Raw genomic sequence first — 21,838 nt, 5'->3', positions numbered from 1 at the left:
TTCCTTTTAAGGTACCGAACCCTAAAAATTGGCAATATTTGGATTCATTTAAAGTGGTAATTAGCCACGGTCGTAGCGTACCATCAGATCAAAGCAGAGACATGCTCTGATCTAGTCGTGCGCTAGGCATATTGTGTGGTGCCGGTGATGAAATGTGGCTTTGGTTCAGGAGAGCAATTCACACAGTTCAACAATTTATAGGCAATATTATTCTCCAAATACCACTACTTGTTAATTATTTACAGGTTTATTTAGTTAGGTATAAAAGTGACATGACGCTCATTCCGTAGTATTTTATTATTAATTCGATATCGTGTCAGTGATGGGCTTTGAGCAACCAATCCGCGTTTTATTTGAACACAACCATGAATTTGATAGCATTTGACTTCCCCTCAACAGGATGTCCAGGACCAATGTCATATGTATTTTACGTGGCCTGTGCAGACGAGGCTCTTGTCCGCGGGAGACAAAAGTCCCTCATTTTTTATTATGGTGTTCGCCATACTATTCCATCCATCCATCGTCCATCGTGTATGTTATTCGATGCAGTTCTTAATGATCCATGTTAATCCCTCGCGGACAATATTCCCTCGTCTACGCAGACCGATAAGGTTATTTAACTGTAAATAAAAAGGTTAAAAGTACTCCCATAACAGTCTTTATTTTCCTTACAAAATATGCCTTATTTACTATATTTACATAACTTTGTAACGATACATAATCGGTAATCACAATAACAGCTTCTGAAATAGGTATTTTTGTTATAATATTAAACATTATACATTCAAATTATTTACAAGGTTTAGATTAATTATTTCAAGATAAGTACTATAATAATGGATTCGAGATTAGACATTTATTAAAAAAAAACTTCGTAAGTTCCGCGACTTTTTCTGCGTGGATATAGGTTTTTAAAAATATGTTGGGATTATCTTAAAATCCTTTCTTAGTGTGCGTTATAGCTTCTTGTTCAATCAATCAGGTTCAACTCTCAATATTGAATATAAAAATCGGCCCAGTGTGAACCGGGCCTCACTCTTTTAGGGTTCCTTACATAATTATGAACATCTTATTATTTTGGGTGTATGATATTATATTTCTTTTCTGAGCTAGAGCATCGCAATAAACCGTGAAAGAAAAACCTAAAAAATGTTCGTTTGTTTTAGTCACAGCTGACAAACCATTTTATAAATTTTTATTTTCAGTATATAGTTTTTTAAATAGAGTATTAATTATGGTACAGAATATACCTAAATTTCATATTCCTTTATTTAGTTTAAATTTTAATTAGTTTTTGAGATGGCCTCCATCATAAAAACAGTCTAAAACTGACGACTTTGAAGGCCTCCCAGTCTCTATTTTTTAAGATGAAAATAAAATTAAAAATTATCCGTACTCTACTCAATAAGCTCTATCAATGATACCTACCCCACATGCAAGGGCAAGAAAAGTAAGGGTTCTGTTTTTCCTTTTATGTACGAAAAACTTTTTTCCGGCTCTTTTTTCATGTATGGGAGCCCCCCTGAAAAAGAATTGAATAGAATTTCTAATTCAATATTTAGTTTTGGTCCAACGTTCTACACCAAATACCAAAATTTCAGATTTGTAACTCATTTGTCTACGAGCTAGAGACAGCTGTGACACGCGGACACGCCATTACTTGAGAACGACTGGACCAAATTGAATAATTCTTTTTGTTGTGTTTCTAATTTATTGTTCGGACAAGGTTAATATAAAAGTTTTTTTGGAAAATCCGCTGGAAAAGATGGTTCCCGCGGGACGCGAAAATGTAATATATATTACATATATATCCGCGAAGTCTTCGCGTTTTAAGTACTTTAAAAATTCTTAATTTTGGATCAAAATATCCTACATCCATCTCCAAGTGTCTCTGTGTCGAATTTTGTGAAGATCCGTTCGGAGCTTGATCCTTGAAAGTGTAACAAACCAACACACCTTTAAATTAATTATTATTTCACTCCCATTAACTTTCTCTAAAAAAATGTTCTGTAGAAGACTGAACTAGTGTACAATTTATAAAAAAATAATATTTTTTATTTAAATTAACTTAAGAATAGATTTAATTTGAGATAATTAACGTTATTACTAAACTAATAATATTAATTATCTCTAAATATAAGACAATAATTTAACAAACAATTGTAGGTACAAATCTCCTAATCGTACAAAATAAATAGCAGAATTAGCATAAAAATGTGATTCAAAGTTTACATTTATAAAAGTGTAAAGAAACATAATCATATCAAATATTTTCTCCTAATCTTATCATGATTCATAATAAATAATATTATGAAATTATGCACTGATTTATTTGTGAGCTGTATTGCACTTATCTTATAATTCACAATAAATAAATAATATTTTATTTATTCACAAGGTAGTATAAAATGATGTCACTGGTTTATTAAATATTTTATATTAATATATATATAAAATTATATCACTGATTATGTGAGCTATATTGCACTTATCACGATTCATAATAAATAATATTTTATTTATTCACAAGTTAACATAAAATTATGATTATATGTGAGCTGTACTAAAAATTAACTTGACAGTAAAGCAATTGTCCCACTGCCGCCGCAGGTAGCGATTACCTAGGACTTTTTTCTCGCTCGATATTACTAGTTGATAGCTGACGGCACACACTGCGCCCGTGAAAACTACTAGTTTCTCGCAGGGACTAGAGCTAACAAAGAAAAACTCGCTCAGCGACGCTCTCTTGGCGGTGAATTATACACGCACGCAGTTTGCGCAGAGATTAAATTAATGTATGACGGGCGATTACTCGCCTGTGCTAGACTAACACTCGATTATAGCTCAGCTAAAAAACTATCCTTACTACGCACTCGCTTTTCATCACTCACTAACTTGTTTTTAGCTCAACTCATTTCTCGCTAATCGTCGGCGGTCGGACAAGTGCCTAAAGGAGCATTATTAATTGACATTGATCAAAACGGGCGGTTAAGTTTGATAAAAATACAGTAATATACAGAAATGTGGAAAATATCCAGTAGCAGATACAAAAGTGCATAGTGTAGCTTAAAACTGCAGTTTGTGCCACTTTTTTCAACTTACGTGACGTGTTTGACGAAGTTACACATAACACAATCACTGAATTGTCACAAGTCAGAGCAAGAGAACAACTACTTAGTAATAAAAAGTACCATGGTTGACTGTCATATGAAAGAATGGTCTTGTCGATAAACTCATGTCATTTTTCCAGCGGTCTTGCTGTATGTAGTACACCCCTAATTTAGAGTTCACAAATCACGAAAACTGATTTATTTGGGTATTTCGAAAATATACAGTCGAGGTTACAATGGATCTAAAAACTCCTGTATTTTTAAATGCGCAGAGCTTTTTTCGTGACTCCAACCTATTTTTATTATGCAAGATTTTAGGGGAAAATTGAAATCTCGAATTTAGTTTTCGTTTTCAAAAACTCTCACTAGGGGTAGGGGTACTCGCTATAATCGTCTATGTGAGGTGGAGAGGCTGCTCAGTATGTTATTGGCCATGGGCACGTCGTCGGCGGCGGCGGGCGCGGGCGGCGGCGCGGCGGAGGGCGCGGCGGGCGCACGGCGCGGCAGCTTGGCCACGAGCGCAGGCGCGTCGGGCTCGGGCGGCGGTGCGTGCTGGTAGCATACAGCGGACGCGTGCCCCGACCGCACCGACGTGAGCGGCGTGCCGCTCTTCCAAGTGTTTGTGGACGGGTCGTAGATTTCCACAATGTCTAGGAAAGCAGTGCCGTCGTAACCACCTGTAATGTGAATATGATGTTTTTTGTTTAGTAAAACCTGTTCATCAATCGGTTTTTGTTAAGTTTCCGGTCCAACTTTGGCAAGTCAATATTTTTTAATTTGAACTATAATGCAAACTACTTAAAAACAGAAACAAAGATTGTCACAACATATACTAAACACACAAGTTTCCATGCATTTGAAGCGATTTATTAGCGGTTTGGTTGGAACGATATACGTTTTATCGCGGAGCCGTCGGTCATCGGTACACTCTTACTCACCCATGGCGTAGAGCTTGTTGTCGAGCACGGCCAGCGAGAGCGCGGAGCGCGCGGCGCGCACGGGCGCCACCTCCTCCCACGTGTCGCGCTCCGTGTCGTAGCGCTCCACGGACGCGAGCTGCGCCGCGCCGTCGTAGCCGCCCACCACGTAGATGTACTGGTTCAGCGCTGCCACGCCTGCACACAGATGTTACACTTTACTTTGATATTAGGAAAAAGTTTTCTGGGCGTAAGTAAAAAATAATTTTCATCGAGTTATAGCAAATTTTGAAGAATGCCTTTATTACATTACTAGAGGAAGCCCACGACTTCGCGTGGATTTAGGTTTTTAAAGATCCTGTGGGGACTGTTTGATTTTCCGGGATAAAAAGGTGCCTATGTGAATTACATGGACGCAAACTACCGCGGTACCTTTCATACAAATCGGTCAAGCGAATGGGTCTACAGAAATCCTGTGGGAACTCTTTGATTTTCCAGGATAAAAGTAACCTATGTCCGTCCCCGGTATATAAGCTTACTCTGTACCAAACGTCTGAATCGGTTAAACTGTTGGGCCGTGAAAAGGTAGCAGACAGACAGACATACTTTCGCATTTAAGTATGGAGTATAGTTAAAAATTACCATACAAATTGTTGTGCCCATTGAAATTAGCCGAGACATATTATTGGTCGAATTGATAAAATGTCGGTCAAAACGAAACCTGTACGTACCAGCGCCGCTCCTCGCATAGTGCATGGGCGCGACCTCGGTCCAGCAATTGTTCTCGGGGTGGTAGCACTCGACGGAGGCGGAGCGGCGCGCGCCGTCGAAGCCACCCGCGGCGTAAAGCAGACGGTTGACCACGGCCACGCCCACGCCCAGCCGCGCGCGCCCCATCGACGCCACGTATGTCCATGCGTCCTTCTCGGGGTCGTAGCTGCGGAAACAAGTTGACCTAAGTTAAGTGGGGGTCTCTATTTGTAATCTACATGAAAAATCGGAAGTTTCTAGACCCAGAGGCTAAAGCTTATACCAGTCAGTTTATCTCAAATATGTGGTAACATAAAAATCAGTCGTGTAATTTTTGAGGAATATGATAACAGACGTACACACAAACAGTCTGGTAACGACAAAAATGATTGTTGACATAGTGGTCTAATTGGGTTAAACAGTATAAAATGAGTATGGGATTCGCATTGATGCGTGCGTGATTGGCCTATATTTATATTGTTCTATTTACTGTATTGCACCGACGACGCGACGTGACGGATTTGAATCAGATGTATGTTGAATTTCAAACCTTTTAACTGAACAAGAGCGTTCAGCTGGTACTTTGATCATATCTCAGATCATAGCTCAGAAAAATCTGTTACTTCTGAATGGAGTGGACAGCCACCATAACTATAGAAAGATCTTCCTTTGAGCGGGTATCATGCCCAGGACCTAGCTGGTCCGACCGTTATATCTTAGAACTTGTGGGATAGGCTAGGATAGGAATAGGCTTCTGGGATTACCTCTTCATTAGCAAATTACAGGATTCATAGTGATTCAAGATATCTGTGGTGCAATCTAGTAATTTGCTTCCTGTCTTAGGTTCGTATCGCGTGATTGCTGCATGATTATTTTGTATGAGTGTGAGTAGCGTCATCTAGTATAAACATGTGGCGATATTATATGTTGCATACTCACCATTCTACAGTTTTGTGATACTCCGATCCCGCAGACCCGCCTACCGCATAGAGCAGACCGTCCATTACCGCCACTCCGACCTGACACATCAAGCAAGTGAAAATTGAAAAAAACGTACAAGCAGCATGAATTTGTGGCTTGAACTAGTCACGCTTGTTTGTATGATTTAACGTATATTGTATGATGTAGCGTCAATCATACAATATACGTTAACCCAGGTTACGGTACACGTCGACACAGTCGATGTCGTACGACGCGCCCGGGGATGTTTTCGGGAGTTAGTAGTATGTGGACACAAGACTCGTACCCTGTGCCTGGGCGTGGCCATGGGGCTGCAGGGGCGCCACTGCTCGGCGCTGGGGCTGTACACGTCGACCCAATCGCTGTCGTATGACGCGCCCGGGGATGTGTTGCGTCCGCCCACCGCGTAGAAAAACCCCTATACAAACAATTGGGATGCTTATTCAAAGAATCACTAGATTCTTAACATTATTTTTGATCAATGGACCAAACTGTTAGGTTGGATTTATCTTTTCCGATAGATGTATGGTTTTGGAATGTGCCCGTACCCTGTTCGACCGAAAATCTCTGATTAATTATTACCAACCAACCAAACAACATTTTTGACACGTGTGCTTATTTGTTGTTTTATATTCAATGGTTTTTTTTATATATTTTGTCGCTGAAAAGCCCCTTCTAAGTTCCTTGAGTCTGCGAGATGCGTGGCAGGTTTTTACGCCCAGAAACCTTATCTATTCCCCAGGAAATATCTTCAGATTCCCCTCTGGTATCAGAAAAAGCCTGCTGAAAAATGAAATCCTTACTTTAAGGAAAGCTGCCCCCAGTCCAGAGCGCGGCACGGTGAGCCGGGGCAGCGTGGTCCAGCAGTTGTCGTCCAGGTTGAAGGCCTCGAACACGTCGATGGAGTGGCGGAAGTAGCCTCCCGCCACGTAGATGATGCGCGGCGTGTTGGGCCGCCGCTCCTTCACCACAGGCTTCTTGTGTAGCGTCAGATCCTGTCACGAAAATAAAAAAGCCGTGAGGTATCGTGGGACACCCAACAGAGACGAAGCTGTGCTCTTTCTCACTCACTCATACCGGTAACGATTGCGAGTCAAGTCCTAAACATTGAAATGAATATCAATTCCGCTTCCAATTATACTTTTTTCCATTAGGTGCATTGATTAGGTGTCCAATTTCCATCGCAAACATCCGCAATCAAGCTTCGATTCTAAAATTGGACTTGTATGTCCATGTCATAGCTATATGTATATGGGTGACTGATTAAAACATTTCATAGTATGTTGAAAAAACCGAAGTACTCTCTACTTTGCTTTTTTTCAACATAGAGATTTTGAGAGTAAATAAGTAGGTAATTAGAATGTAAAGTTGAAATAAACCTTAAATATTTTAGCGAGGTACTCTCTACAGGCGGGAACTTTCTTCAGCACGGAACACGTACTCATCTGCTCCTTCAAGAAGTTTGGAGTGAGGTACTGGCATCGCACAGCTTGCAGTATGTGCTCCATTCGCGGGTACCTCCGATCCTCATCAAACTTTACCTGTAAATAAAATTTCATACTTGAGTATTTTTGAATAATTAAATGCCTTTCTTCAGATCAATAATAATTGTATTGGAAGTGTATGCGGTGCCGTGCGTTAGTGGTGCCCTATCACTCAGGTAAAGTACCTTGCTGGGATAAATCATCATCAAGTTCATAGCTATATCCTTTGGACCATTTTGGTTGCCTGGAAGAGATCGCTAGGTAGCGATAAGGCCGCCAAATTGTACCTATATTTTGTTAAGCTTTGTATGTGTTTTTCTGTACTAATTTTGTGGTGTACAATAAAAGTATATTCATTCATTCATCCATAATTAATTCGAACGTGGTCCAGAACGAAAACTGCCCACTCGGTCCCCACGCAATTTTGTCTGTCCTACTCCTAGAGTAGTTTTGTAAACTACGAAGCCAGAAGCTCGTAAAGGAGGTCCTGAATGAAGCAAGGCTACGAGGTCGAGTGATGTGAAGCGGGTGAGGTGGCGAGCGAAGTCCGCCGACGACTTCCGTAGCGAAACGAAGGTAGAGTAGGTGAAGCTAAATGAATGGGCGACGGAGCGAGTCTTCTTGCGTAGCCAATTTAAAGATACTTGACAGCCTTAAGTCCCCTGCTAATGATACTAGTGGTAAAATAGCGAAAGCAGTTTTTAGCTCAAACTATCCAATAAAAGACACTTTCCAATTGCTATTTACATCTACAAAGATCATAAATTACATAAGATATCAAACAACTATAAATATATTTAACCTAAAAAGCAATAAGGATAATTATTGTACAGGTATGATGTTTTCCTTAATATGGTTTATTTCTTGACAGTCATGATTACTGTGGTTTTGTGCGATTAGGTGCAGTGTTAAACACGCCAATCAAGGTCAAAAGCCCCCTAATCTAGAATAAATTCCAGCAAAAGGTTTGAACGGTTTCTGGTTTTACTAGGTTTACCCCACAAACAAATAAACATCTAGTTTCCACAGATTACACACAGCATACTAATTATAGTTTAGTTTTATCTGGATCTACTGAAGAAGTTCTTTCACTGGCAAATAGAATTCACTTTTGGGATAGTTATAGTAAGGGCTATAGTACTTATTTATTGAATTTTGTCAAAAGGGGATAAAACCAGCAGGATGTTTCTAGCAGCAGCGTTCCGTATGTTCAATAGATACTCACCGCTTAGGATTATATGGCGGGTAATAATTATTATTATTGCTTGTGATACGATTACGATGAATTATTTATTACTTGCCCGCGTGGATTTAGGTTTTAATAAAAATCCTGCGGGGACTCTTTGATTTTCCAGGACAAAAAGTAGTCTAAATACAGCTCCATGATCACTATCTCAGTTCCTATTAAGTATATGATGCGCGTAACTTTATCCACGTTCCACATGGATTTAAGTTTTTTACAAATCCCATGGGAACTCTTCGATTCCTATGTCCTTCTCCGGAATGCAAGCTGTCGCTTACCAAACGTTAAAATCGGTTCGGAACGAGTGGCGGGTAAAGCTAGCAGACAGACAGCCACACTTTTGCAATTGTAATATTAGTATGGATATGGACAAATTATTATGCGTAATCAGCACTTACCCAACTTAATACCGAATTGTAAACTTCTCGCTCCTCTCTCACATTAAGTTCATCTTTCCGTATCAAACATATTAGTTCTTGGGGCGTTAATTGTAAAAACTCTTCTTCTTGGCACACCTGAAAAAGAAAACTATTATTTTTAATCAATTTCATAGTTATTATTTTACGTGTAGGTAATCCATTCTACTGTCTGCGGCTATAGAAATGCGAATTATCACCGAGGATGCGGGGAAATTTTTAATTAAGATTATCTTTTACGCCGGCGTCGTCCTCGTTTTATTTAAATAACACTTAATTTTTAAAATTTTCATGGCGGCAATTTTGAAATTTTTATTTTTGTTCGTATTCTGTGAAAATTTCAACTCTCTGCCTACTACGGTTCACGAGATACAACCCGCTGACAGACAAATGGATGGACAGACAGCGGAGGCTTATTAATATTTAGGGTTCCGTTGGCACCCTTCGGGTACAGAACCCTAAAAATGAAAGGAGTAGCTAATTAACTGGTGCTATGATGTTATAATTAGTGTACCTACTGTTGTTACTATAATCGAGTGAACAATAACGCTGACGCACTTAAGTAACAGATTGAATAGAATCACGACGTGACTCAGCCAATTGTAATCAGCGCGAGCGCTCTTATCTACTAATAAACGATAAAAATACGCTGACTTGTATCAATATTTACCTAAGTACATCCCTGTTGAATGACTGCTGTAAATATGTGCAGGTATTTCCAAAATAGCTTATATTTTGGTGTTATATGAATTAGTGCGTAAGCTCATAGGGGATTTACCCAATGTATAGTAAACAGATTAGTTTTAATTATGTTACTTTTCAAAATTATATAGCCAAGACCGGGAGCACGATTACGGTTAAATGAGAGCTACAGTGTTACGATCGAAATCACCTCTGATTCGTTAATGCTCGCTCTACCGATAAAAACTCTCCTGAATTCAGATACACTGAACAGACAGACAAAACTGAGCTCTATACCGATAATAGTGCTGCCTCGGATTAAGATTTTAAAAAAGGTATATTTAGGTAATGTACAGAAATCATCTAGTTACAGTTCTATTAAAAGTATAGATAGAAGGAATGTGATCCCGGAGAAACAGAGGAACCGACATAGCTAAACGGGTTGCGAAGCTGAACTAGCAATGGGCAGGGCACACAGTTCGAAAAACAATATGTACGTTGGGGTCCCAAGGTGGTAAAATGGTGACCTCGCACCGGAAAGCGTAGCGTTGGAAAAGTCCCTAGAAGAGACTTATGTCCAGGAGTGGACTTCCATCGGTTGGTGATGGTAATAAATAGAAGATATAATCGAAGAAGTAACGAAATGTTCCGAGTTTGGCAACTTACTTGCGTGAAATGTCTTTCAATGAACTGGTTGGCTTTCTGCTTGAGCTCGACGCAGCCGTGCTGCTCCGCGAAGTTGGCGATCCCGATGGCGTTGGACGGGTCCAGCTGCCGCTCGAGGAACGCGCAGCACGCGTCTATTACGTTGGATATCTGCAGCGCACAACTACAATATTTGTCCTTTCATACTCTATACAAAACAACTACTTCTACATCTTGTCTACACCACACATTTGAATAATTTCTCTTATCTACACAGTTAATGAAAGAGCGTCCTACAGTAAAGTTTGTGATATCTAGAAATGCGCCTAAAAAGGCTGAGATCTATAGAGTGTAATGTACTAAAACAGTTGATTAATACTAACGATTTTATTTGAATTGGCTTGTTTTCTATTAGCTTTGCATTACTCTGAAGAAACCAACAGACTTAATAAAACATGCACAAAGAATTTGATAAAAATAATGGAGCATTTCTGCAACCTGGTCAATTATATAAACTAGCTGTCTAGATACACTATAGCGGAAATGCTTATCAAAAAGTGCTTGCACACAACCTCTTCCTCCCCAAGATATCTTTAATACCAGACTGTTTGTCGACAAAATACAGTTTAATATTGAGATTTCACAGGGCTGCATGTTCGAATAATTTAAAATGTAGCAAGAACAAGAATCACCGGCACACTGCATTTGTGCCGTAATATGTATTCTAATTTTTCAGCGTGGAAAAAAAAAGAGTGATTCGATTTGTAGCAATGCTGCACCTTCCATGTAATTGCTCCGGCATAAAACAGGCCTTATGTGCTGAGTATAAGTTTTAAAGCTTTTATAGTTTCTGAATAAAAGCCTCTAAATACTGAGCTGATTCCACAGTTGTTGTTTTTTCTACGACTTTTGACATAGAGGACTCTAAGAGTTTTGGACACTAAAGACTGAGTTGCAACTTGCAGTGTGGTCTAAACGTAATACCTGGAACATTGTAGCTGCAGGCAGCAGCTGGCACACGGTGACCTCGGTGATGCGCACCTTCCCCGTATACATGAAGTAGACCAGCCAGGCCATCGCCGACGGGCACACGCCTTGTAATCGCACGCGCGACATCTCACACTCCTTCAGCCCGCTTGTGAACATTGCCTGTGAAAAATTATCTCACATTATGTGGCACTCTACGTGATCAAATCAGGAATGAGGAGATCCGTAGTGGAACCAGAGTAACCGACATAGCTCAACGGGTTGCGAAGCTGAAGTGACAACGGGCGGGGCAAATAGTTCCAAAAACCGATGGACGTTGGGGGTCACAAGGTGCTAGAATGGTGACCTCGCATAGGAAAGTGCGGCGTCCTCGATAGGTGGACAAAGGACATCAAACGAGTCGCAGGGAGTTGTTAGCGCAAGACCGTGGCTCGTGGAAGTCCCTACAAGAGACATAATGTCCAGCAGTCTATCGATTGACGATGATAAAATAATTGACACAATGTAGGTTTAGGTACAAATGTGTAAACAAGCTCTAAAGGTCATAGCTGATTTACAAGACTCCGCTCCCACCCAACCAAATTATGAAGCGTGTTAAAGGTCGGCGTACGTGCGAGGGTGGAGGAAGGCCGGCCGCTGCCACCCGCCCGCCGCACTAGTGGGCTGCTAGCTGTAGGCGCGGGGTCAGCGAGTTGTCTGCTAGCTGTACAGGTGGTGTTGTGCAGGAGCTGTGTTGCAGCGGTGTCGTGTTAGCGGGCTTCGACTTTATCGTGGCGTGTCGTGTAAGTGAGCTACGACCTTTATCGTGGCGTGTCGTTATGCGACAAACGATGGGGGTCATAGTACGTCGACGTCCACAATTAGTCTGTCAACTAACGTAGAGTGCGTAGCCAGATATCGCGACACATTCTAGTTTAATTAGTTACCGTTTATCATAACTTGAACTTATATAAAGCTTTTATGGTTGATAAATTATCTACATATTTACCTATAAATAAATTATTAGGATGTGTAATTTTACAACACTGATCATAATTAAATATATCCTTTTCGGCAGGGAGCATTATAAAAAGGGTAGCACTAGATTTAGATCTGTCAATTTAGTTTAGATATTGTGAACAACAGAATCGGCCACAGTGGCAAATTTTTGTACCATAACGTAAAATAGTGAGTAATGTATTCTGTTATGCCTATAGCATCGTGATTTCAGCTTGTTGGTAATTTAACTTTGTTTAATTAAGTGTATCCTGTATTCTTACTCTTTGTAATTTTGTTAACAATAAAGTTGTTTTAAATTAAATTAACTTTATTACCTTGAAATAAGGGCTGCCAGCAGCCAGGACTACTTTGTGAACATGAAATAACTCGTTGCCAACTTCTAAAACGACGTCGGTCAACATATGGTGAGATCGCATAGTGAAAAGCATCTGGAACAAGAGTCAATAGAGAGAATATTACCAATTTAGCAGCCCATGGGCTTTAAGATTTTTTTTACTTTTTTCACTTATTTTCGCCTTTCCCATCTAATAAAGCGAAAGCTTGTATTAAGTTTACCTACGTGCGAAAATAGTGCAATGGCTAAAAGAACTGACAATTTTATAGATTTCAGTACGCTTTTCGAACGTGGAGATTTAAAGGCTCCACAATATTATATTACTAGGTGATGCATTATTATCCTTTTTAGGGTCCGTACCCGAAGAATACCAACGGGACCCTGTTATGAAGCCTCTGCTGTCCGTCAGTCTGTCAGCGGGCTGTGTCTCGTGAACCGTAATAGGTAGAGTTGAAATTTTTACAGAATGTGTATTTCTATTGCCGCTATAACAACAAATAATAAAAATTTCAAAATAGAAGCTATAATAATTAAAAAAAAAAGTTTTTCGTGTGCGAGTCTAACTCGCACTTGACCAATTTTTCCACCTGGCAACTCTAACTGTTGTGTAGTGTAGACAAGCGAAAACGGTATTAGTTCCATACTTTACTATAAGTACTTACTACTAATCCTACCTATGTTACTGAATGTTGACCTAGGCAGTAAGTATATGGTAGTACACATGGAGGCTTCCCATTCAATAACACTGACATTTTCATTTATTTACTAGAGGATGCCCGCGATTTCGTCTGCGTGGATTTAGAGTTTTTAAAGATCCCGTGGGAACTGTTTGATTTTCCGGGATAAAAAGTTGCCTATGTCAATCACAGGGACGCAAGCTGCCTCGGTACCAAATTTCATACAAATAGGTTAAGTAGGTGGATCTTTAGGAATACCGCGGGAACTCTTTGATTTTCCGGGATAAAAAGTAGCCTATGTACGTCTCTGGGATATAAGCTAACTCTGTACCTTTCGTCAGAATCGGTTAAACTTTTGGGCCGTGAAAAGGTAGCAGACAGACAGAGAGACAGACACACTTTCGCATTTATAATATTATAGTATGGATAGTATGGATTTTTATTTATTAAACTTATAAAAAGTACAGGGCATTTTTATTACATTCAGTGCCACAAAACCACAGTCGGTTTTACCGGGCACTGCGTTAACTTACCATAGTTGTATACATAGAGTTATATAATAAGACTATACTATGTACATACTTAATTTACATAATATTATGGTAATTCGCAGATAAAGTATTCCAAAACTTTCTACGTCATCTGTTTTGGTTTCTGTGATTATAATCTGATAGCTGGAAGGTATTTGATTTTTGTTGATAATTACCTACTTATTAGACACAGCCAAAATAAAACTTTTCATTAGATAATAGATATACCTACTAATTGAGCTGCCCCACCCCTGGCTTCACCTGGGTGGGCTTACCTATTCCTATACCTATTGGGTGGGATAAATATGAAATATGAATATGTTATTATTACATTTTTTATATGTGAAGGAATGCAAATGTATGTATTATGGGCAAAAATCTACTTTTTACTAAGCTATTACATTACACTGATCGGCATCTACTTGCTGTCACCCATTGAGGAGTTTCGCCCTCCAGCTCCGAAAGTGTTAATCAGATCATAATCCAAACATGAGATTTACCTGACGATCTTTGTAAAGAAAAAAATAAGTAAAGTACGTGTCGGACTCCCACACGGAGGGTTCCGTACCATCATTCAAAAAATATTATTTTTTTCATGGAGACTATTTTGAAATTTTTATTTTTGTTGTTATAGCGGCAATAGAAATACATATTCTGTAAAATTTTAAATTCTCTACCTATTACGGTTACCTAGATACGGCCAGCTGACAGACACGTACGAACGGACAGAAAGCGGAAATCAGTTAAGTAATAGGGCACGTTGACACCCTTCGGGTCCCTACAGAAGCCTGAAAATGGTCATAATGGTCCAAGGTGATCAAAGTCGTTGCACTGAACACTGGAAATTGGTATAACCCTACAGTTCCTGTCTTTATTTGATCAGGTCAGTGCTATAAGAAACGTGCAAGTCATCGTAACGTGTTATGCTTTACAACAGTTATAGGAAACCATTTCTTTAAACAAGAATCCCAAGCCGCAACATTGCGATGACAATAAAAATCTGCTTCGTCATGGCGCCTTGCTATTTTAATATACTTACAAAGATAATAACTTTAAAACATTTATCTTTAAATTATTATGAGATAGGGAATAAATACTTAGGCTTGTTTTTATAAAGGTTCAAAGTCTAGTTCTAGATTTAGGTAGAAAGAAATATTTAATCCTATTGTAACTTTGAAACTAGGTAGGTACCTACTTTAAGGCAATCTGGTAAACTACGGAATTGACATAGATATAACTTTCTAGAAAGTGTCAATAAAATTTCATTGTCTTTGGTTGGTTAATATTCATTCGAGGATATAATTTCGTGTGTATGGAGCGCGCTCCGAATACACTTTTCTTAGTGAGCGAACGTTTATAGGGTTCCGTACCCGTAGGATGCCAACGGGTCCCTATTACAAAGCTCCGCTGGCCTTCCGTCCGTCTGTCTATCTGCGGGCTGTATCTCGTGAACCGGACGGATAGGTAAACAGTCGGACGGACAGGCAATCAGCGAACCAAATTGGGCAGGTATTAATAAAATTTGGAATGTGACACAAAAGGTTCATCTACCTTCATAAAGTCAGGTACATAGTTCCCTAGACAGAAAGTCATATCGCCAATGTCGTTGCTGCCGCTGTACGGGTCCTCGAACAGCTCACAGTTGATGGGCGGCATGTCGTCTAGCAGGTTGCGCCCCACGCCATCTTCCGTCTCCATTGCCCTGGGTTACCGAAATAAAAGTTATCTATACATAATAGATATAATCTCTAAATATTATAGAAACAAAAGCGCAATCTACGATCAATGTAATCGCCAGTGGCGTGCACGGGGTGCAAAACCAGGGTAGGCATATTTTATTAAGGTTTGCTGGCAGTCATAATCATGAACTCAAAAGTTAATTAATTTTCATCGAAATAGTTAATAAATTAGTTTTAAGATCCAATACTTGTACAACTATTTCTTTATCTACTGTCTATTTCTTGAGATGTTACTAAACTAATTTTATGATCTGCAAGCTGGGTACTGATGGTGGTTTTCACCATCATCTATATTTTAGAACATGTCATGAGAAATTACTAATAATAAAAATGCGAAAGTATGGCTGCTGGCTGCTAGTTTGTTCTTCAATCGCACCGCAGTTCCTAACTGAGCTAAGGATCGAGCTGACTTTTTTATGAATATGGTGAAAGATCTAGATAGTGACATCTAGGCTACTTTTTATCACGGGAAATCAAAGAGTTCCTACGGGATTTTTATAAAACATGAACGAACAGTCAATGTTCAATTAGTCTAATCCATTCTCAACTTTATAGTATATAAATACGAAATAGTGTATAATATCTGTCTGTCTGCTAACTTTTTACGGCCCACCCGTTTGACCGATATTTCTCAAACTTGCTTGGTTTGAGCACTATTTTAACAACCTTCTTCGATATGAATCGAAATTGCTGTACTGACCAAACTGAAAACTTTCTTGCAAATAAAAAGTTGTTTATTGAAAAACAAAACAACACTTTAACGCGGGTAAAATTATTGTTGCTCGTTGTTCGCCATTGATTTTGAAAAAGTAGCATTACACGTAAAATCAACGAAAGTATCCAATCTCGACCATCGACCTCCCCTCAAAGCTTTGAAATACAGAATCACCACAGAGACTACTAGACAACAAACTTCGACCTCGTTAGAATTATCCCTTAACTATCCCAAATAACATAATCCCGTCTAATTTAAATTCCGAAAATTGTACATTCAACAACTGTATTTTTAAATAAAAAGTTCTGCCTAGGTACTACTTAGTTTTAATTTCCGCGCATTATTTGAGAAAAGTACTTTAATATAAGTAAGATGGTGAATATTCTACTATTTCATCACAAAATAGTACCTAGGTAAATTCAGTAACGTCCATTCCAGGCCAGACATAAAGCAATTTATGGCCGAGCTCAGCCGTCAATTGGTTAATTTCCGGGCTCCGGCTTAGACAAGAAAGCCGAGTAGGTAATATTGGAAGGACGAGGCGAAGCCGAGTATTACCGAAGTGATGAACGGAACGAGTTCGTTAACCTTCCTATACCCGCGCGAGTCTTTCAGACCGACAAGTTTTATTTTTTGAAAATGTAGTCGGCTACGCAATGGTCTTTCTAGTAGCTTCATGATTTCTTGTTATTTCATCTTAGTGCAGCAAAGTTGGTACCTAGGTACTTGGTAGTGCTTGCCAAAAATCGGTCTGTGAGACCGATGACGACGCGGATATAGGCAGGTGTTACGTTTTTGATCGAAGTAGTCATTTTGACAACACGCTTTCTGGTCTGTTGATTCGTTTTGTCGACACATACAATTGTTCGGCACATGCAATCGATTTGAAACTAAATTCCCGATCAGCTGGTGACTTGAAATTTTAAACATAACTATTAGAAAGAGAGGTAAATAATTACCAAGATTATAATGCAGAAAATAATTAGGTATTTAAGCATTTTTTTTTTTCACAACAGTCGGACTCGCGGAAGGTTTCTGTACCATCGTACAAAAATAACACTTTTTTTAATTTCAATGGCGGCCATTTTTAAATTTTTATTATTTATTGTTATAGCGGCATTAGAAATGCACATTCTGTGAAAATTCCTAAACTCTCTACCTATTACGGTGCACGAGATACAACCCGCTGACAGACAGACAGACAAACGGACAGCGGAGGCTTGTAACCACCCATGACATGACACCTTTCGGGTACGGAATCCTAAAAATATAAATAAAAAACATGCTCTACAATTTGCGGTCCCAGAGACCGACTCTCCGGTATGATATTCACGTGGGTAATAGAAAGGTTAATTGCCGTTTCAGGCAGATTTGTACCTATACTTAGTAGTTTTCTAATTAGCGAAGAAACAATAAACAAATGAATTCAAGAAACGAAACTTTAATTATTCATATTAAAAATAACAGTGCAGTTTGTAAAGTTAGCCATTGATAATTGAACACTTTTGTCAGGTAAATTGACTTGTTGAACACTTGGGCTTGAGTTCAGTGTTGAAGAAGTGGAAGTTTCAGTAGTCAATTCATCGAACGGTACTGCAGATGACGTTGACGGCCTAGGTTCGGAAGGCGTAGTTTTTAATGTAGCTTTATTTATTTCTATGGTTATCTTAGACTTCTTTCCAAACGATTCTTCAATATACCGCTCGGCTATTTTATCTGATAACCATCCACCGTGCCTCTTTAAAGTGAGCACATTTGCTCCTGCGCTAGCGAGAAGAGTGGCGGAAGATCTTCTTAAGCAATGTCCTGTATACGATTCTGCATCAGGCAAATCAAGATAAGTAGCAATACGCTTAGGTATTGCTGCTATTTTATGACGTCCGACTACTTGTTTGGTACACTTTCCATTTTTAAAATTTAAGAAAAATCTGTCACTTTTTATACCAACTGGTCGGAGCTTTTGATACTTCTGTACGACTTTTAGTAGTTCATCCTGCACTATAAACATTCGGTCATTTTTTGAACAGCCGCGCACACGAACAAGCATTTTATTATCGTAAGTTTCGATGTCATTTATTGTGAGTGCAGTCATTTCATTGCTACGACATGCACCATTAACGCCGAAAATAAGAATGACCTGCAACAAACAATTATTATGTTAAGTATGTACACAGTTTAACGAAGTGGTATGTATATGAATAGAGGCACTATTAATACAAAAAGGTAATTACCTACTTTCGCAATAATTTTACGGATTGTTGTCTAGCAGTCCGACCGGCGATGGCTTAGGACTAGGAGTATGTATTTATTTTTATTCCTCCGACCGGCGCGGGACGGCTCGCAGCAGGCTCCATAATAATTTAGCTACTTACTGCACAAAAAGTCTTACCTACCTTTTCTAGCAAATATTGTTCATCTGGGGCTTCTTTTATAAACGTTTCAATATTGTTTCCAGATAAAACTTTAGATTTTTTTGGCATAAATCCCTGTGACTTTCGCTTTAAAAATGTACTTAGGTTAGCGTAATCGCCAATATTTACATTTTCCTTTAAACGTATTGTAGTTTTAAGCTTTGAATATTCACACCACAATGTAGATGGCCTTTTGTCTTTACTTAAATCATTGAAATATGCTAAAAATGCATTTTCCGAGAAAGAATTTACTTTTTTTTCAGTTTTCCACTTGATGAAATCTTCATATGTCTTTTTATATTTCTCCCTCGATTTCGGTAATAACAGGTTTTCAAACGATGTCTTTTTATCTTCTATATCAGGCGGCGCAAAATCTAATAATTCTTCTTCCGATGAACTACTCATTTTTACCTAAACAACTTAAAAACTGTATTGAACTTATCACAAATCCACACAAGATACCACACTCCACGCTAGCTAATTTTCATTTGCGTCAGTTCGAGCATGCGCGGTCTTGTTCTATTTTTAAACCTTTAAAAAGAAATGCACATTCAGCATTTTAAAAGAATAAAATATCATATGCTTGTGAAAATTTCATCAATAGCATAATACAAAACTGTCCTGCAATTTCTATTATTATCGTGTTAGAAATTGCTGGCGTGTTAGATAGGTAGGTGCCTATTTCGTTGCGCACTTGCGCACCAAAAGGAGCACGACCGATCGACTTCTTTGGGTTCCGTACCCGAAGGGTGCCAACCTTATTACTAAACCTCCACAGTCCGTTCGTCCGACCGTCTGTCTGTCAGTGGATTGTATCTCGTTAACCATATTGGTAGAGAGTTAAAATTTTCACAGAATGTGTATTTCTATTGCCGCCGCGCTATAGTAAGGAATAAGTGGTAAATTATTTTGAGGATTCAAAAGCACTTGTAAAAGTTTACTTGAATAAAAAACATAGGTATTCTATTCTAATTTTAACAATTTCAAAATGACCGCCATGAAAATAAAAAACAATTAAAATAAAGTTTAATAAGGTTTAATATGATGATGGGGTTTTTTTATAATTTACTCTACACTAATTAACAAACAATCAAAACTTATATTTTAAGTAGTTTTGAAGTCCGCGCCAAATCAAACAGGCAATAAAAATAAAAATAGGTACTAAATTGAAATCTTGTCAAGTATATCATGTAGAGTAGGTACTTAATAATAAAGTATAATCCACTCATGGCCAGCATGATGGACTCTGGCCTAAACCCTTCTCTTCTGATAGGAGGCCTACACTTTATAATGGGAAGGCAATGAGATGACATTATATACCTGATACATAACTGATGTACCCCTGCAGCATGAGGATGATGGAGGTTGGAAGAATAGAAGTTCAATAATTACTTAGAGGGAAGTCCTAAGAATCATCTATTGCTAAATAATAATAATTAACACTGACTGTTTATTTATAAAGGTGCTTAGTAGTTTTTTTTTTTCAAAATTCATCTTATCATTCATCATATCAAATTTATTTATAGGGGTTTGGTCACAAAGTGAACATGTCACCCCTGTAGAATCTAAACCATATACAAAAATATCTTACTCCCTACGCCTTAGCCCTCTTAATTTTAATTTGTAATGCTTAGTGGTTGAGGCTCATTTATTTTTATCAGCATAGTTTCATATTAAATCTGTTTGATTTACGGCCGAAATTAATAAAATCAGTCCATAATCTGTTGACTGGACTGTAAAAATGTTTTGCTTACTTATTATGCATGATTATGAATGATAGGGTTGATAGCCAAATATAGCAATAAAAAAAAATGTATCACATGTACTTTTGATGTAGTGGATTTTTAAAAATAAATCTTGTTATGTGCTAAAAATTTATATTAATGATGGCTCCAATATTTACAAAATAGTTGAATTTAGTTCCAAAAGATTAAAATCATCTAAATAAGGTTCTCGAATAATTATTATGGTATTTCACAGGATAGCATTTTACCAAATACCCGAGTATGGAACCCACTGTGCGCGAGTCTCTCACACTTGGCCTCCACTTGGTGATACTCCACTTGGTAAAGTTATCTTACTTTGAATTTTATCACACGTAAATTTTTTTTTTTGTGATGTAATGACAAATTTACGGTTTTCGGATTTTTTCCTTTACTTGTGCTATAAGGTAGGTAGGCTACCTGTCAAATTTTATCTAGGGTAACGGAAAGTACCATAAACGTTTTCTTGACAGACACGACAGATGGACAGACTGACAGACAAGAAAGTGATCCTATAAATGGATTCATTTTTTTAAGTAAACTTTAACTTGATTCTACTAACATGGTCCATGATTTTATTTCTGCTTTATGTAACTTTTTTAATATTTGCAGCCTTTAAAGGATTAGTATTTGTTGAGGTTATTAGTTCTCGGAATTTAGTACCAAAAAAAAAATTACTACAAAGGCTTCTGGAAACTTCATATCCTCAAAGTTTTCATGTCCAAGATTTGTTGCAGACCAGTGTTAATTATTTTGGCTGTTAGAAATGGCGAACAACAGAATTAGCCACATAACCTTATCTTACTTATCTTTTGGTTAAATAGTTTTCAGTAAATTGTGGTGAATTGCATATTATTTCAATAATATAATAGTCCTGTTAACTTTCGTTTTAGTACAAACATTACAAAAAGCATAAAATTATTATGCTTTATTCAGCCGGTAACACACCAAAACATATTAAATAAATTAAATAAGCTCACAGCCTTACCTTACTATAAAATATACAATAGCACTAAACTTGAACACTTATCACTAATATTATGAAAACATCCTTTATTGCAGTCTTCATCAAATCAATACCTATGAAATTTTGCTATTTAGTGTTCGGTATCGATATTGCTAAATCGCGAACTAATTAAACTAATATAGGACTGCCTGATACATATAAAATTACAATTCAGTTTCATTTAATTAATTGCAATAAAAAACAAAACTATAGTCTCAAAAAATCACTCAAAAAAATCCCTTGATCCCCCTTTGCCTACAGATTATACGACAATCACAGACCACGAATCCGGACCACAATCTCTATCATATCTATGGATTTTACCTAAATCTTTTGGGACTTCGTCTGTGGTGGCGTTTGCTGGCGCGCGTGTGGTGCTTTTTTGGAGTGTTTTTTTGTGAGAAGTGGCCGGTTTCTGTGTTCTGCTGGTGTTTATTGGTGGTGGAACTGACTGGGAAGCGCTCTAAAGGG

At 38.2% G+C, this 21,838-nt stretch overlaps 2 protein-coding genes across 4 annotated transcripts; both read right to left on the bottom strand.

Moving 5' to 3' along the window:
• Positions 1-642: 642 nt before the first annotated feature.
• Positions 643-21,640, bottom strand: LOC123867169 (kelch-like ECH-associated protein 1). 3 transcript variants are annotated; one of them, XM_045909081.1, is made up of 14 exons: positions 21,372-21,640; positions 18,381-18,391; positions 15,285-15,437; positions 12,507-12,620; positions 11,191-11,355; positions 10,228-10,377; positions 8,863-8,979; positions 7,117-7,278; positions 6,541-6,732; positions 6,024-6,155; positions 5,717-5,796; positions 4,759-4,964; positions 4,049-4,225; positions 643-3,787 (listed from the first exon to the last, which is right to left on the bottom strand). In XM_045909081.1, exons 3-14 carry the CDS (start codon positions 15,429-15,431, stop codon positions 3,495-3,497), a joined length of 1,935 nt encoding a protein of 644 aa, XP_045765037.1. In that variant the 5' UTR covers positions 15,432-15,437; positions 18,381-18,391; positions 21,372-21,640; the 3' UTR covers positions 643-3,494. The 3 variants fall into 3 exon arrangements, with proteins under 3 accessions (XP_045765037.1, XP_045765036.1, XP_045765038.1); XM_045909080.1 differs by lacking the exon at positions 18,381-18,391 and having other exon boundaries at positions 15,285-15,435; positions 21,350-21,640; XM_045909082.1 differs by lacking the exons at positions 15,285-15,437; positions 18,381-18,391 and having other exon boundaries at positions 21,350-21,640.
• Positions 17,613-19,356, bottom strand: LOC123867182. Its single transcript, XM_045909110.1, has 2 exons — positions 18,581-19,356; positions 17,613-18,324 (listed from the first exon to the last, which is right to left on the bottom strand). The coding sequence occupies exons 1-2, from the start codon at positions 19,001-19,003 to the stop codon at positions 17,629-17,631; spliced, it is 1,119 nt and encodes a 372-aa protein (XP_045765066.1). The 5' UTR covers positions 19,004-19,356; the 3' UTR covers positions 17,613-17,628.
• Positions 21,641-21,838: the final 198 nt, after the last annotated feature.

This window comes from Maniola jurtina, chromosome 7 (genome assembly GCF_905333055.1).
Source record: "Maniola jurtina chromosome 7, ilManJurt1.1, whole genome shotgun sequence".
NCBI lineage: Eukaryota > Metazoa > Arthropoda > Insecta > Lepidoptera > Nymphalidae > Maniola > Maniola jurtina.
Note: the sequence above shows the minus strand (reverse complement) of the source record. Positions and strands in the feature narration are given on the sequence as shown.

Coding starts and splice junctions, on each gene's coding strand:
- LOC123867182 (XM_045909110.1), bottom strand. CDS start 19,003: ATGAGTAGTTCATCGGAAGAAGAATTATTAGATTTTGCGCCGCCTGAT. Junction 18,325..18,580: donor AACAATATTTGCTAGAAAAG/GTAGGTAAGACT, acceptor TGTTTGTTGCAG/GTCATTCTTATTTTCGGCGT.
- LOC123867169 (XM_045909080.1), bottom strand. CDS start 15,431: ATGGAGACGGAAGATGGCGTGGGGCGCAACCTGCTAGACGACATGCCG. Junction 11,356..12,506: donor CTGGCAGCCCTTATTTCAAG/GTAATAAAGTTA, acceptor AATTTTTCACAG/GCAATGTTCACAAGCGGGCT. Junction 6,733..7,116: donor ACCTCGCTAAAATATTTAAG/GTTTATTTCAAC, acceptor TTTTCGTGACAG/GATCTGACGCTACACAAGAA.